We start from the raw sequence: 18,467 nt of genomic DNA on the forward strand, positions 1-18,467 counted from the left end.
CTGCCTCAGTAAAACCAATGCTTATTTTGCTAAAATTTAAAAATGTCAACTACAAAAAACAAGATACATTTAACTATTGAATTTTGAAATATGAAAAATTATCCTAACCACAAGTTAAACCAAAATTGAAGGATAACACCTTTCTCTGATATTGATTATATCCCCTGGACTCATCATTCAAGAGTTATTATCTCCCCTTGATATCATCATGAGTGTTGTGTATTTTTCAGGAATTATCAGTATTCAAGTCACCTGGTGAAAAGTTGGGAATGAGTATAAAAGGTGGTTCTAAGGGAACATATAATCCCGATGAAAAATTAGATGAAGGAATATTTATCTCCAAGGTGAGTTTTGATATAAAAATAACAAGATTTAGTATGATTGCCAAGAGACAACTCTCCATAAGAGACCAAATTACACAGAAATTGTCAAGTATATGTCATCGTTCTCGTTTAACAATAAGCAAAGCACTAAAGGCATAGTCAGCTTTAAACAGCCCTTAAATGACAAATGTAAAATAATTTATTCCAGAAAATTTAATAGTTCTTTTCGTTCACATCTGTTGTGCTTTGCAGTACAGTCCTGATATTTGATGCTTATTAAAATTTTCTTTTACTATTTCAACTATAAAAATGGGTAAATTATCTCCTTAATCTCTAGAAAAGCGGTTCATAAATTTATTGCTCCCTCTAAAAAAAAAAGAAAGAAAAGAATAAATATTATTTTTAGCTCACCTGGGCCAAAGGGCCACAAAAGACCAATATGTCACAGACATTACAACTATAGGTCACCGTAAGGCGTTCAACAATGAGCAAAGCCCATACCGCGTAGTCAGCTATTAAAGGCCAGATAAGACCATGTAAAACAATTTAAATGAGAAAACTAACGGCCTTATTTTAGTAAAAAAAAATAAAGAAAAAACAAATATGTAACACATAAACAGAAGACAACCACGGAATTTAGAGCCTCCTGACCTGGGACAGGCACATACATAAATAATGTGGCGGGGTTAAACATGTTAGCGGGATCCCAACCCTCCTCCTAACCTGGGACAGTGGTATAACAGTATAACACAAGAACGAACATCAGATGGACAAAAATACTTATACATCCTGACACAAAAAGTCACAATTAACAGATCTTAGAGTACTCACAGTTATCTGACAGTGCCAGTTCAAAGCCACTAACAACTAATAAAAAATCATGGGTCTAAGACTTAAAGTTATGTTTTATTAAGTCTGGACCGTATTAGATTACAAATAATTGTGATATATGACAAAATTGAAATATAAGGTAAAATACAGAAACCAGCTTACCAACAATACAAGATTTTGAATAATAAACAATTTTAGGTCAAGAATGATATATCTCTATATACCATATAGCAAGTGCTTTATAATTAGTGTACAGTAAAATGTTTTATAATTTGCATCATTTCTATTTATAGATCAGTAGTGATGGTGCCGTAGCTAAAGATGGTAGATTGAAAGTAGGTCAGAGAATTCTAGAGGTAGGCTTCTTACAGAGAAAAGTATTGATTAACTAACAATTAACTTATAATGAAATTAAAAGAACTGCCACAGAACATATTTTATTCAAAAATGTATACAATATAAAACCTGAATTTGCTATTTCATATTACATCATATACAATATAATGCTCAAGACATGTATAAATATGACCTTGACCAGGACTATTTTATGATCTGATTAACATACTTGGTTTAATGATTTATATGCTAGACACACATTTCTTCTGCAAAAGTCTCATCTGTGTAGCATTAATTAGAACCATGAAAAATAACCTAAATAAAGTATAAAAATTGAATTGCATTTAGGACCTAAAATTCCAAAAGGTTTTGCCTAGGTTATCTAGGGGTGAATATAAGTTAGAAAATCCTCAATATTTAAAAAAAAAATAGTTAAAAGGTGATTCATAGTTATAACCATATCAATGATAATTCATGTCAACATAGATGTGCTGACTACTGGGGAGGTAAAATTATTTTAATCCAAAGGTTTTATTTATTTAAGGTGAACGGTACAAGTTTGATAGGAAGTACTCATCAAGAAGCTGTCCGTGCTCTCCGTAGTGTGACAGACAAAATGATCATTATGATCTGCGAGGGGGAGGACCCAGATTCACCTAATTTAACATCACCTGATTCACCCAACGCTCCAGTACCACCAAGGTTACGAGACGGATCAGTGTCGAGCATTGACAAAGATGATGAAGACCATAACATTATTCGCAAGGTAAGATAAGTGATTGTTCGTCATGTTTATCGTGTGGTAGAATCTATTTTAAAAGCATGATGCGTGTATGAGTTGTTGAAGCATGATCTGTAAGAGATTAACATGTTTATCATGATTTACATGGATGAACGAGTTTTCTATGGCCGATTTTAGTTATTTATTTTTTAGCTTTTACAAAAATTCAGTAAAAACAATATTGCTAATAGCATGTTTTACCTATTGAAGCAGTGAGAATGTGCTAAAAATCAATCTTAATTTTAAAGAAGTTCAGTTTGTGAATTTGAAAATTAATTTCAAACCTGTGTGAAATTTTTTCTAAACTGTTTATATATTTTGTTTGCAAATCAAAATTTGATAAAAACATTGAATATGAAATTTAACAAAACTTCAGGAAACTTACCATGTTTACAGAATTTGGAACCAATCTATGGTAACCATAGTAACATTTGTGTGATGATTTCCTTTTAATATGTAGATTTAATGACTAATTTGTAAACAATTACAACGTTTTGAGAGAGCTTTGATGTTTGTATTTAAGCTTAATTTATATTTCTTGCTTTTTTTTAATCACAAAAATCTTCAGTAAATACTGAAATTGTCTTTGAACTAGAATAAAAACTGTAAATGTAAGTCAGAGGGCTTAAACTTTTTTAGAAAATGAAACTTTGGTTCTTTTTATGCCCCACATAAGATAGTAGAGGGGAATTATGTTTTCTGGTCTGTCTGTTCTTCGTTCGTCCGTCTGTGCATCTGTTCGTCCTTTAGTCCTGCTTCAGGTTAAAGTTTTTGATCAAGGTAGTTTTTGATGAAGCTGAAGTACAACCAACTTGAAACTTAATACACATGTTCCTTATGATATGATCTTTCTAGTTATAGAGCCAAATTAAACTTCTGACCCCAATTTCAGGGTCCACTGAACATAGAAAATGAAAGTGCAAGTTTCAGGTTAAAGTTTTTGGTCAAGATAGTTTTTGAGGAAGTTGAAGTCCAATCAACTTGAAACTTAGTACACATGTTCCATATGCTATGGTATGATCTTTCTTATTGTAATGTCAAATTAGATTTGTTACCCAATTTTACTGTCCATTGAACATGGAAAATGATAGTGCAAGTGGGGCATCCGTGTACTTTGGACACATTCTTGTTTCAATATCAAATACTAAAGATTCAAATTACACCCATGTATAAACTTTAAAGCATACATTACCTGGTCAGTGTTATTTGAACATACATGATACTTAGGGGAGGCTCTTTCAAAACATGGTCATCACCTTTGTGTAGGCAAATTTTTGGTTTAACATTTTCACTGTACTTGATACAAAGTGGAAATTTCATAGTGCCCCCTGGGTCAGATTTATGTCTCTGTTCAAAAATCTTAAGGATGTACTTAGGTGAGGTTAGGTGAAAATAAATAAATCAACAATTTAAAATTGATACTTTAAGCTGGTAGAGCATTCGTTAAGGATAAAAATAAGCCAAAAATATTGATAGGTCATGGACCTCCTTTTCGAGATATTTGACATTTAAAATATGGCAGGAAAAGGCTGACTCTGACTTTTACCTTATATTTGCATTGGTTTATTTGGGTCTCAAAACAAAACAAAAATTAAAAATCTTCTTAAAATGTTGATAAATGACCTTCCATGAGCCATTAAGTCTTATATGAAAAAATAAATGGGTGTTATGGGGCAATATATTTAACCTTGTATTGTATTGAAAAACACCAAGGAGTCTGAACATTTGGCATGAATTCCAAAACCTCACTTATGTACAACCTTAAGTAAAATTTTGAATAACTAAAAAGAAGGCAATTTGTTTTAAACTATTGAGAGGTCAAGTAATGATTTATCTGAACCAATTGGTACAGTACTTTTTATATACAAAGAAGTAGATAATAGTATAGTAGGGTAGAGCAAGAGTGACTCACTCAGACTGCATAAAGTTTCTATAAGTTATGATAGTTTGGCTTGTGTTTCTTTTGCTCTTTTTACAATGCTGATAAAATATCTGCCTAATTACAAAAAAATGCTTTTTAATTCAATTACCCTGAAATGCTTTAACCCTCACCCTATCCTTCTTGGGCAATAAATACATGCATCTTCTCCAGGCAGGGAATGCATAAGTTGAAATAGAATATGAATGTATTGATCAAACCAGACTTGAATACTTTGCCATAATTTGACTGATCTTTGAAATTAAAAAAAAATGTAGTGGTCAGAAAATTTTAAATGAGAATTAAAGAAGAAAATAAATCAAATTAGACCTGAATTGTTGATAAAAGCTGATACTGTGGATTCATTTATATTCATGGGTATCAATTTTCGTGGATTGCTGAAAACTTGCATATTAGTGGATATTTGAATTCGTGGTTTTGTCAATCTATGTATACAAAGCCTATTGAAAATATGATATTCGTGGTACATTTTAATTCGTGGTTTACATGTACCCACGAAAACCATGAAAATTGGAATCCAACGAATAATAATGAATCCACAGAACAAAAAACTGCTTAAAATATTTTGATCAGTCAGGCTATGTCTAGCTTACTTTTTATTTTGATTTTGTTTGATTGACAAGTGTGTGTGCATGATTTGCTTGTTAACATTTGAGTTTGCATGCTAGTCTGTTGTTGTCCTCCACAGGAACAAGAAATGGTCAGAGAAACAGAAGAGTGGGAAAAGGAACAACTAGAATCAAAGGTTTGCAACAAACTTAATATGGTATCAAACACCTGGACTAAAATTTCATAAAATCGCTTAAATTTTATAAAATTTGGACAAATTATTTACCAGTGATATTGTTGTCTTTTTTTCAAAACTACCTCTACTGTTTTTTATTGGGAAAAATGCATATTTTTTATTGAAATTGGGAAATTTGTATATTTTATTCTAAACACATCTCCAATTTTTTTGCTGACCGTTGCTATCTTTTTTGCACTGTTTTTTTGTATATTTTGGTTGTCAGACATTTTCAGCCTGACAGGTACTTTTTGGAGAAAAGGCCGAATTTAGGTTGTAATTGAGGCAAACAATACCACTGTTTACTTAAACCCTCCGACGAAGTAAAAAAAAAATCAACGCTTTAACCACATACTTTATCAGAAAATTTCATTGGATACACTGCAGTTTGACAAAAACTTCTTTTGATCATTGAGAAGCTTAATATTTTCGAAATGATAGAATGTGATAAAAACGTTCAGTTGATTTTTACAGAGTTATCTCCCTGTAGTGTTATGTACTGTAAATTCAGAAATTATTGCAAGGTTTAAATTAATGCGAATAATTGAGTGAGTATCTCAATAATAAGAACTCCCATTCTTATATCTGATACATGTATCTGCATGCAGATCTTCCTGACATCGCAATTATTAATCTCACACTTTTGTCCATTGTTCAAAGATCGCAATAATAAATGCACTCAATAATTTCTGAATTTACAGTACAACCTTAATATCAATCATTACACTACTGTCTACAACAGAAGTGACAGAGATAGATAAGTTCTGACATGTAGATTAAGAGATTTTCTACCATTGAAAGAAGTGAAATTCAAATGAGGCAATCTTACAGCAGTTAGATCCATTAATAAGTTTTTTATCCATGCATGTTCATATTTACCTTGACAAGACTGTTATAAAAAGGTTGACAGATGAGTCACTACAAGTCGTAATATGTTTCAAGTACAAAACAAACTATATAAAGATTACACATCCATTACTTAATTTCAAGTACAGTCAAACCTGTATACAAATGCCACCCTAATTACTAGAGATAACTGACTGATGAAACTGACCTTACTTCTTGTCTCCATATGATCCTCCTTTAAATAGGAGCACCACCATGAGTTATGGCGTATATAGGAGGACATTTGGAGCCTGTATTGGTACAGATTAATGTCAGCATTTGCCTACACAATTCCCCAGCCAGGCCGTGACAGGTCTTATTACATTTTGAAAAGAGGTGACCTTTGACATGAGATTCAAAATACAAATGTATTTATACTACAGTGTGTAATAAAAGAGGTTGACATGACGAGAGAGATTTTCACTTAGAAGAGTTGATGTGTATTGCAGGTTTGACTGTAATAAGAATGTCCATGATGTACTTCTATTGTTGTGATGATTTAATCACTACTTTTGTACTTTTATCTTAAAATCTTACATTTAAATTCAATGTTATTATTTGTCAATGAAGTATTGAATATTGATCCATGAATGTCATCAGATTAATTATGTATACAATTATTGTTATGTCTGTAAATAATAAATAATTTTTAATTGATTTGTGAAAAATAAGATATCTTCCATTGAAAAAAGATTATTGTTTTTTAGAGGCTATGGAAGTTATGAATATCTTGTATCGGGTAAAGTTATTTAATTGAAATTGACAGCTTAACTGTGCTTTCAATTTTAATGAATACTTGGAATTTATAAGCAGTAATTTAAAACACTTTGAATAGGCTAGCTAATATGTTCTATTTTATATTTGAGAAATGAATAGATTTTGTATATTGTATAACTAAGATTGAGAGAGAGGTGTTTTCATTTTACTTATAGCAACAACAGAGAAAAGATGCTCAGATTAAACCAGGTACAGAAATTTCTCCAAGCAAGATTCCTAAAGCAAGATTTGATCCCAAAATAGTAAGTGGTTATTGCCTGCCTATTTCAGTTGGGGGTATTTTTATGTTTTATATGAAAAAAAATATGTGTAATGATTGCTAATTACACAACTCTTCACACAAGAGACTAAATAATAGAAATTAACAATTATATGTCACTACGACCTTCAACAAAGAGCAAATTTACTGAATGAGGAAAAAGTGATATTATGATTGGTGCAATGTGTCCGTTTCACAAATGTGCATGTTTATATTGAAACATGATCTTGATATACTAGAATACTAGATTTTTCCACTGTTGAGGTGACAATCACATTTGTTGTTTAAAAATCACAAAAACTTTCCTTTTTGATTTTTTTACCCTTTTTCCATATAATAATATTTGTAGTAACCAAACTGTATTTTATTCTCTTTTCTCTGTATAAAACACCTTTCTACACAATTGAAGTCAGCACTTTATATCATGTTCAATTTTACATGTGACAAAGGACGATTTTTTTCTCCTTCAGAATACTGGTTCTGTGATTAATCAAGTGCCTCCAGATCAAAAGTCTAACCCTCCAGATGTCATTCCTGTGGTAAGCCAATCAAATTTGTTGTCACATCCAGCCAATCAAAATGTTTGCCTTATGCAATTTATTTTGCTGGGTTTTAAAATGAAAGGCCTGTAGTCTGAATTCTTTTTGTTTTTATTTATTTTTACTGGTGCTGTGTATATTTAGTTTGGATGGACTTAGCTTTCTGAAATATTAGTTTTTCATTTTCATTTCTATATTATATATTTATTTATTTATTAATGATAAATGTATGATCGAATATTATATAATTTCTGGTAATTGTTCCGACTTAAACTTAATACTTGCTCATCACTTTTCTTGTTTCCACTATTTATATTTTTTCTTTATTCTAGAACTAGACTTTATTTGACTATTCTATTTAACTGACACATTTAGGGAATAGGGATATCAAATAATCGTAAATTAAAAAGTATATGAAAATTATTATAAGAATAAATAAAAAGTTATATACTCGAGTTTCAACAAAAAAGGATAATTACAATTTGGACTGAAATTTTAGAATTTTGTCAAGAGATTAAAATGATAGTTTAAAGCATGAACATTTTCTGTTTCTTTTTGCATGTGTTTTTTCTGCATGTGACTGTGGTTTGTCTCATTTATATAGACACCTGTGAAAACTGAACAGAAACCTGTCCACTCTGACCAACCTGTCTATTCTGATCAAACTCACATCAAGCGGCCACCTGTTCCTCCAAAACCCCCGACAAGACATGAAGAATTAAATGTTTCGTCTAGAATTCCTTCAGTCAGACCTGTTAGCCCAGCTAAACATGATGACTTGACATCAAGTGTGATCAAACAGTCCAGAATTCCAACAGCTAAAGTGGCGTTCATGGGTATGGAGGAAAGTTTTGATGAGAAATCATCGCCCGACACTTCACCCAAGCATGATAATTTGACAGCAAGTGTAATCAAACAGTCAAGAATACCAATGGCAAAATCTCCATCTTTATCGAAGGAAGATAGCTTAGGCGAGGATTCATCGATGAAATCAAACACGCCTTTACCGCCGCCTAAAATAGACACTGATTCTGCTAAGATATCCCGTATTCCAATGGCATCACCGCCACAAAGTGCTAGAGACAGTAAAACAAACCTTGACATTATAAGACAGTCTCGGATTCCTGCAGCCAAGTCACATGATTCAGATGATCCAATCAAACAATCACGTTTACCGACTGCCAGACTGTCGAAGCCAGAACTACCATCTAAACCTAAAGTACCGAGCAAACCGACAAATATCGGTGGACAATCTTCTTCTCTTGATGCTATTAAACAATCGCGACTTCCTGCAGCCAAACAGGTTGAAATTAAGGTATTGTCTTTATTATATAATGGCCAACAACAGTCTTGGTTCAGGAAGGTATCACTGATTTATTGACAAAAAATACACAAATGTATAGTGAATAGTTGTCTCATTTTAAAGTAGATGAGATTTGACAATGATGTAGTTATATTAAATCTTCAATCAAGCATTGTTTAGGATTGACTGCATTAGTTTTCTGTTGTGTGAAATTACAGTAGTTTTGTGAACTTTGTGCATGGCAGTTATTGATAGCTTTGTTGTATAAGTGATTAGATGTTGGAATGACGAACATGTATAAAATGTTAACTGTTGTTATCAGATGGCTTATAAAAATCAAGTTAAAGTTACAATCAATGTTTTATTCCTTTATGTTGGTCCAAGACCACCATTGTCGTCCCTTGATTTTCGTTGTTCACAAATATAGTCCCTAGTGTTGACAGTGGGTTACTTGCCATTAATTTTTATACCCCTTCCAAATTTATTTCTCCATGTTTAATGCCTCAAATTGCAAGTAGGGGGATGAAATTACACTGTAAACAAATTTGGGTCCAGAATTTTAAAGGAAAGTAGTGATTTGGTCCAGCTGAAAAAGGTTGAAAATGAGCACTTCGGAAGCTGTCAAAAAATTTCAAGACGCCCTAAACATAAAATTGTCCATATTTTGAGTTAGAGGCGATGAAGTTTTCTATAAATTTGATATAATTTGTCCCAAAAGTAGTACAACACACTGTAAAAGTTTCTTTGAGAAAGCGCAGGTGGGATTTTTTTTATTTTCATTTATGTTCTAAAAGAAATGCACTACGAATTAATTGTGTTCTCGGACCTAAGAGGTGAAATCTGTAAATATAGAATTTGTACTCTGGCAACTTCCCTAAATGATTTGATGGTGTCAACTTGTCAAATAGCATGAAACTAAAGGATTTAAACTTTTATTTTATAGAACTTGTGCAAAAACGACCAATTTTGGCATTTTATGGTCAAAATAGGCATTTTATAACTTTTTCAATATTGATGCATAAATGTCATCCTGACTTTCTATCTGACAGGTTTTTATGTGTCAATCTTTGTGTTTCTATGCCTTTATCTGCTTCTTTTACTTATTTATGAACTCTGAATCAACAGAAAAGAAGTTTATCTCAGATAAAATGTGCAAAATGTGTTGTATAAATGACCCTTGTCTAATGCCTTGTTTGGATGAAGTCAATAGTGGAGAGCTTGGTATATAAAATTTGATGTCCATATTAGAGACCTCACTAAATTTGTATCAAATGCACTTTACAATGTCTATTGTACCTGTTCCATTTCACATAATACATTTCTTTTCTTCTGTAGGATAGCAAGTGGTTTAAATATAAGCCTGTTGAGAATAAATTGCATGCAAGTTTTTCCCTAAAAAGGCAAAAATCTTTGTTTCAGCCCATACTGATTGTAAGAAAAGTTAATTGCAAGAGTCTGTTTGTGCTCACATTTGTTGTATCATGTCACATGAGTATAGAAATGATAAAAAAGACACATATTTTTATTTCTTATAGCCTCAATATGCATTTTTTAATGTAAATATGTGGCACGGCCTAAATTGACCCTAAAATTTTTCCAGTCTTACTTGGCCTAAGACCCTTTTAAACTAATATGATATGTTATTTGTAACTTTTCTTTCCATTTAAAGTACTTTAAATACATATGTAAGGATTATTTATAACCAAAAAGCTTCACAAATTTAAAATTGCTGGAAAATATTACATCTTCATGTAAGGCCCCCTTTCAATGAAAAACCTAAATTTTTAGGCGCAGGCTCATATAAATTTGACTTTTGAATAATTATGCCAAGTCTGATAAATCAAATGAGTACTCTATTGCTTTTAGTACATGAAAAGTTATATATTAAGGCATTTAAAAAGTATTTGTTTGCAACAATTTAATTTTTAAAGCCCCAAATGTTGATAGTTGAAATTTTTCAATTTTAACGTCAAAATTTTACACGCAAAGATGAGTGTAGAACTTAACTTAATGTCTATAATTTCCATTCTATTGTCATGAAACTTTGTAAGCAGTGTTATAATACATTAAGCTTTGTTCATACCAAGTTTTTTTAAGATTTGTCAACTCTTTCTACCCTATTAGGTCCGAGACCACCATTGTCGTCCCTTGATTTTCGTTGTTCACAAATATAGTCCCTAGTGTTGACAGTGGGTTACTTGCCATTAATTTTTATACCCCTTCCAAATTTATTTCTCCATGTTTAATGCCTCAAATTGCAAGTAGGGGGATGCTATTACACTGTAAACAAATTTGGGTCCAGAATTTTAAAGGAAAGTAGTGATTTGGTCCAGCTGAAAAAGGTTGAAAATGAGCACTTCGGAAGCTGTCAAAAGATTTCAAGACGCCCTAAACATAAAATTGTCCATATTTTGAGTTAGAGGCGATGAAGTTTTCTATAAATTTGATATAATTTGTCCCAAAAGTAGTACAACACACTGTAAAAGTTTCTTTGAGAAAGCGCAGGTGGGATTTTTTTTATTTTCATTTATGTTCTAAAAGAAATGCACTACGAATTAATTGTGTTCTCGGACCTGTTTGGTTGCATTAAATTTGATGTTATTAAGGAAACTCATATGTCATATTTGGCTTATTTTCAAGATGTGATAAGAGATTAACATTTGTTAAGGCAAGGTTTTAGATGAATACAAAATCAGAAATATTACCTAATTTATTTGATTACCCTTTATGATCAAGTTTTGATATTCTGCTATGTGTTTTATGTGCAAGACCTGTGATGTTAGGTGTGTAGCAGAACCTTCTGATTTGTGACTAATCTTGAAAAATTGCCTGTTGATTCACTAGCATTCCCCTTAACTTTTCACATGATCTTGCCTGCCTCAAATTGCATCCATCTCTTTCTATTTTCTTTGACAGTTACTTCTATATTGTAGTTTTTTCTATGACAATATTTTTATTTAATGACCTATATTTTGACAGACACCAACTTCACCAACCTTGCCTCCTCAGATTGAGCACGGAGAAGAATTGCCATTTAAGCTGAAGAAGAAATATTTTGAAAAAGAGATCAAGGAACATACTGAAGAGAAACCATCAGGTAATTAAACTGAAGCTGTTTCTGATTGGCTGTTACAGTCTCAAACTGAAACGATTTCTGATTGGCTGTTACAATCTCAAACTGAAATGATTTCTGATTGGCTGTTACAGTTTCAAACTGAAGCACTTTCTGATTGGCTGTTACATTTTCAAACTGAAACAATTTCTGATTGGCTGTTACAGTTTCAAACTGAAACAATTTCTGATTGGCTGTTACAGTTTCAAACTGAAGCACTTTCTGATTGGCTGTTACAGTCTCAAACTGAAACGATTTCTGATTGGCTGTTACATTTTCAAACTGAAACAATTTCTGATTGGCTTTTACAGAGTTTCAGACTGAAGCCATTTCTGATTGGCTCTTACCAAGTTTCTCGGAATTATTTACTGAAATATCAACTTGAATCAGCATGTGATAATTATTTTAATGCATCAGGCAACAATGTTATTTCATTGTAAATAACAAATGCTCAATTGGATATTTTATGCTATTTGCCAGTATTTTAAATAAGCATTTAACATGTCTTTAATGCCTATTAACTTTTTGAGGAATTCTTGCATATAACCAAGCTTCTCTTTCTTTGACTGTAACATTGCTTTATAATACTAGAATTTAGGCTACCAATACTATTTCTCTGACTTTTATGTATTGTCATACTCTAAGATGTTCTCTATATATAAATATATTTTTATAGTGAAAAGGAAAATTGTTCTCCCAACTGAAACAGGTAAAAATTGTGTGACATCTAGGAGCTATATAAGTGTAGATACAAATAATACACACATCATTTTGCCTTCTTATCAACAATTTGGTAAACACATCATGATTCGGGGAGAAATGTGCCTCACAGCTAAATTACTTGAGTGTGTGGAATACAAAAGTTTGATTTACATTGTGAATAAATGTTAAAATTGCCTGTTTACCCAATTTATCTGAACCATAATCAACTGTTATACAAATGGCAGGTTTAGCTAACTATAAACCAGGTTTAACCCAACAGTCAGGAATTTAATAGTTGCTGTTCCCTTGGTCAGTCTTGAATTACCTTGGATTGGTGGTTTTAGATTAGCTAGTGCTAGCATACACCATGGTTTCTGAACAAATGGGTATAAATATATAGCTAGCTGTAATTCATATTAACACACTCAGATAATTTAGCTGTGAGCAATGTTGTGTTTATACTTTTACTAATATTTTGATATGGGAAGGGAAAATAATTTTTATACAGAATGTGGATAAATGTGGTTTAATAGTGACAGGAATATATTTTTTATCTCTGAATCATGATGCAATAAGCACAACCTGAAAGCTTCACAAATATGTCACAAGAGTGTGTTAGCCAGTTGTAAGCATGGTTTCTTTGACAGCAGTTTTATAATAAATTTGTAAGAATGATACATTGACATGTACAAAAATTCACTTTTCAGTGAAATAAATTCACTAATGTATTGGATAGAAATTTGTACATGTTTCTGTTCAGTGACAAGTATAATAAGACATGCTTAAAAGTTCTCATGCTAACATACAATATTATACCCAGAACAGTTTTGATTAATCTTAATTTTGTTTTTATTCTTGATGTGCACAGTTCTGCTTTAAAATTGGTTTCTTTTCTCCTATTTTGCTACCTTATTTGGACATATATATATTGTACACATATTGGACATGTATTGTACACATTTTGAACAGGTATTGTACACAAATGAGTACTATACTTGGCCAAAAACTGGTAAATATATCAAATTTATTCAAAAACATTCAGAACTGTGTATTATGGAATAATGGCAAATTTTTACTAATAATGCATCAATAACTCACACATGTTGCTTGACCCTGGCACTTTATCAGGAGAAAATTGTTAGATTTACCAACTGCCATAAATTAAAAGATTTTCAAAACAAATAATTTTACGTGGTGAGAATAAATGCACAAAATGTTCTTTTTGCAGTATGAGTATTTTAAAAAGATAAGCATCGAAGAACATAATTCCACAACAAAACAATTAAGATGACAAATCTGATTGGATGAATTTATAGCAGCAGCAGAAAAACTTAATTTCAACTTTAGAAGCCTTATGTAGAGCTTTCTAAAACTTGTTCAACATTTAAAAAATTTAATGACTTAAATGATGTTATTAATCAGTCTTTGGAATTTAGTGCATATTAGAATAAATGAAATTCTTAAAGGTGTCTTAAAGAAGAAAATGCTTTGCCTTCTACAGTATTATGATTGAGCTATTGAATGTTTATTAACAATTATATTATATTATATGCATGCTTCAATTTAATATAAGTTTAGAAAATTGTGTCTATTGATCTATTGAAACCATTGATATTGAAGATAAGAGATAGGAACAAAAATTGGTTTGGGGGAGGATTGAAATTAGTTCATAGAACTTACAGTCAAATGTACAAAAATTATAAAAAAAAAATCAGAATGAATTACTATAAATTCAGATCTTGTGTATTTATAATTAGTGATTTTTAAACAATTGAAGAGATATTAATAAATGAGAAATCAATTATGGAGATTAAAAATATAGAACACAATAAATGTTATCAAAATTTGAAAAGTATTGATTTTGGGAAATACATCTAGTAAAAAAAAAATTTGCAAGAAGAAATGAAATAATTGCCAATATTTTAGAATTTAAAGCAGTCGATTTCAAATGGAGAAGAAAAATCTTTATCCTTAATTTAACAGGATATTATTTTAAACAAAGCTATAATCAAATATACAAATACAACTTTTAAGTTTTGAGTGGTTGGAGTTGGGTGATGAACTTGCAATAGATCAATAGACACTTGTACTTGCTTGGCTATTTATAACTAACCTAGCTAACATTCTTACAGCTAAGAAGTTTACGTTCTGGTCACAGCATGAGTTTGAGAAAATGAAAGAAGCTGAAGGTATATACAACTGTAGGAATTGTTTAATATAAACAGAAATATTATTCAGAAATACATGACTGTAAATTCAGAAATTATTGTGTGCATTTATTATTGCGATTTTGTCATTTTAGACTTAAATTATTGCGTTTACATCTCAGTCGCATTTTTTGCTATAATAAAAACCTTGCATTAATTTCTAAATTTACAGTATTACTGGGGATTCATTTGTTCTCATAGTTACCAATTTTTTTTTGGGAGAACAACTGGTATTTTTGTTGATAATTGATTTCATTGATAAAAAATATATACTTTGTTGATTGTTAAATTTGTGGCCTAACATTGATTTTTTATCCCTCTGTGTCTATATATAGTTTTGACCAAATCTTGCTAACAATTCTTCACAAACCTAGTTCTAGAAATTAAAATAAACTTGCAGTGAGCTCTTGCTCATTGTTGAAGGCTTCATTGTTACTGAGATGAAAAAATGCAAAAAAGAGCACTGTTCATTTGCTTTGGTTTTGTCAAGTGTGGGAAGTGATTCTCTCTATCTTGAAATAAAATACCATAGTTCTTTAATTTCATGAAAATTTGATTCTGTGTATAAAAACAATAATATATAAAGTTAGGACAGTTTTAACTGTGTAATCCAGATTTCTAGATTTTTCTGCAAAATTGTTATTACGTTCAATTGGAAGATTAGTTTTTGGGCTGAATTGCATTATAAATTGTACCAGTGATTAAAGTTTGTATACATGTTCCGGACCATATGAGTATTTGGACCATACGCGTATGGTCATGACCATATGCGTATACTCATATGGTCCGACCATATGAGTATTATACTCGTTTGGTTATTAACGGGCCGGACCATATGAGTATTTGGACCATATAGGTATTTTTTCAAATATACAATAGAAATAATTCATATTAGTTTTACATTTCAAAAGCTACATAAACATTAAATATTGATGCTACAGTCAGTTGATCTTAGTTTTCATCGGTAATTGTATTCGTGTATGCTTTTGTATACTTAGAATGACATTCACACGGTACCATACATGTAGCTTTTCTGCGATTGCTTGTTTTGGCTGCGTGCAGTGATATCCACTCGGACAATTCCGATGTGTCTACGGTGTTTTTAAGAAACTCTAGATCTCCAATACTAGTATCGTTAAATGAATATCACAGATCAAATTAAATGAAGGCAGTAGCTATTTCATGGCTCTTAAATGCTATTTAACCGGTCTTTTAATTAAAGATTAAAATAAGAAGTAATAAAGAATAGAAGAAAATAAAGAAACATACACTTTTAATATTTTACTTATCAAAAATGTCTTAAAAAATATCATGATCTTTCAAAGATATCATGATCCTTGCCGGTGATGTCACCTACTTTAAACAATAAAATTCCTTTTACAATATGTTCATTTGATTTTGACATCCTCTTATAATTGTACTTACAAATAGTAAGTAATATTAACTGTGTGAAACTGTTTTTTTTATCTATAATACTAAAATTACGAGGTCCAATTTGTCAGCCGTCATCACGTGAAAACGACGAATCAAAGAATTCAACTTTATATATAACTAATATAGTACAAATGTGTAGATTAAAAATTACACCACTCCAGGCCCTTTTGTTTTCCACGTAATTAATATTGCCAATAATTAAGAAGTTTCGGGTCGAGTCCGATACCGAAACCAATAGTATATTCACCTGTTACCTATTACCTTATCTGTACGTTCCGCATCTGACAGGCGCACCACCAAACGGTGTATGCACTACAAATATGCTATATACACGGGTCAAAATCACAGGATTGACACTACCAAATTGTCAAATTGTTACCTTTTGTAGTATTTTAATCAGTATAAGACTTTCTAAGATAACAATACGAATACTAAAAATCTGGACTTAAAATGAGGTACAGTATTTAATTTGTTAGCGGGCATGACATAAAACAGCGCAACTTTATTTATAACTCATATAGGACAATGCTGTTGAAAAAATACTCCATTCCAGAACCTTTTGTTTTCCAAACAATTAATATTACCAATAATTGATAAGTTCCAGTTCGACGGGTTCAAACAGAAAGATTTGAAAGCAGAGAAAACTGTCACGGTATCTTATAATCGGCATGACTTTATCAGATGACAATACTAATATTTAAACCAGGCTTGAGCATAGTTATATTCTTTAATTCAGTCACGGACCCGCGATATCACGGGTGTATTCTAGTTTATATAATAAAATTACATTTTAATGACGTAACAACCAGAAGGGTCACACCTAATGAAGAGTTTAAAAGTATACTTGTTGTATATACCCATATGGTCATGACCATACGCGTATGGTCCAGATTCTCATATGGTCCGGAACATACATACAACTAATTCCAATAGGGATGCATTCGTAATTAAGTAAATTATTGAGTTATTGTAGAAGTTCCACTGTCCATATCCTTTACTATCAAATATGATTGACGACAGCATTTTAGAAAAATCTGGAAATTCAAGGTTTTTTTTAAGACTCCAAAATTATAAAGCTTTAGTGAGCATTTTAATCAAATTAAAATATAGTGTGGATTGTTGTATTCTAAGGACCAATTTAATACAGATTGTTTAATAGGTTTTTTTTTTTATTATTGTTAGAAAATCGAGATTTACTGTATATTATTTATTACAGAAATGAAAGTAAATAGTATGACGACAGAGGAGCTGGTATCTGATGTCACTAGTCAGGTCAACTCTCACGACGATTATGAAGGCGAGATTACAAGGTAAATAGGTCATGTCAACTCTCACAACGATTAGGAGGGCGAGATTAAAAGGTAAATAGGTCAGGTTAAAACTTGCGACGATTATAAAGGCGAGATTACTAGGTAAATAGGTCATGTTAACTCTCATGATGATAACGTGGACAAGATCTCAAGTTGAATAACTCATGTCATGTCTGAGGAACTCTCAGAATGATTACAAGTGATTTTGAAAATCAGAATGCATTACATTCTAAAATGAGTTATAACAAAGGTAAGTAAATTCAGCTAGTCATTTTAGCACAGCTAAAAGTATGATGATGAAAAAATAACCATTTCGTAGTAATACACGTACATATTTTTAGTCACAATTTTGTCTTACAAGATAGAATTTTTCAGCCATAAAGATCCAGTTTATAGTCCAATGACATTTGTTAAAATCTACAAGGTCAAAAACCATTTACGAATATCTGAAAAATGATGTATATTTGTTTAACCACAATGGGAAAATATTTTAATTACAATTTTATTACATACATGACATTTTGCATATAAAAACGAAATGATATTTTAGTTAATTACAATGAAATGGAATGATATTTGTGTAGTCATACCAAGATTTAAAAAATGAAGTAAATTTTAAATATTCCAAGAGTTGAGGCAGATTCCATACAGTAGCAATGCTTGGTTTTAATTTTGGATCAAAGATTGAGGGCTAGTTCTAAAACTGAAGATAGTCATACAACAGAAAACTGGATACTTCTTCATTTGACCTAATGACCTCTAGGAAATTCCCAGCATGCCAGTCAAAAGCAAAATCCCAGTAAAAATTCATTTCATGGGTATTGGAGTTATGTCCCTTAGAAAATAATAATGAGACTAATTCTTATTAATCGGAAAGCTTACAAACGAGGTAATATAATCAAATGGATCGGCATGTATCTTGTAACAGTGTTAGATATACCATTG

At 31.3% G+C, this 18,467-nt stretch overlaps 1 protein-coding gene across 13 annotated transcripts in view; it reads left to right on the plus strand.

The window, feature by feature from the left end:
* LOC134690879 (protein scribble homolog) overlaps positions 1 to 18,467 on the plus strand; it is a 72,456-nt gene that overhangs the window by 39,856 nt on the left and 14,133 nt on the right. For 4 of the 13 annotated variants that reach the window (XM_063551006.1, XM_063551014.1, XM_063551008.1 and 1 more), the window contains 10 exons: positions 231 to 344; positions 1,448 to 1,510; positions 2,035 to 2,256; positions 4,899 to 4,955; positions 6,812 to 6,898; positions 7,386 to 7,454; positions 8,059 to 8,769; positions 11,737 to 11,854; positions 14,704 to 14,760; positions 17,429 to 17,522. In XM_063551006.1, the coding sequence (XP_063407076.1) occupies positions 231 to 344; positions 1,448 to 1,510; positions 2,035 to 2,256; positions 4,899 to 4,955; positions 6,812 to 6,898; positions 7,386 to 7,454; positions 8,059 to 8,769; positions 11,737 to 11,854; positions 14,704 to 14,760; positions 17,429 to 17,522 (1,592 nt within the window). The remainder of the gene's footprint in view (positions 1 to 230; positions 345 to 1,447; positions 1,511 to 2,034; positions 2,257 to 4,898; positions 4,956 to 6,811; positions 6,899 to 7,385; positions 7,455 to 8,058; positions 8,770 to 11,736; positions 11,855 to 14,703; positions 14,761 to 17,428; positions 17,523 to 18,467) is intronic. The other 9 variants (XM_063551009.1, XM_063551015.1, XM_063551007.1 and 6 more) reach the window with 8 other exon arrangements.

This window comes from Mytilus trossulus, chromosome 11, assembly GCF_036588685.1.
Source record: "Mytilus trossulus isolate FHL-02 chromosome 11, PNRI_Mtr1.1.1.hap1, whole genome shotgun sequence".
Classification (NCBI taxonomy): domain Eukaryota; kingdom Metazoa; phylum Mollusca; class Bivalvia; order Mytilida; family Mytilidae; genus Mytilus; species Mytilus trossulus.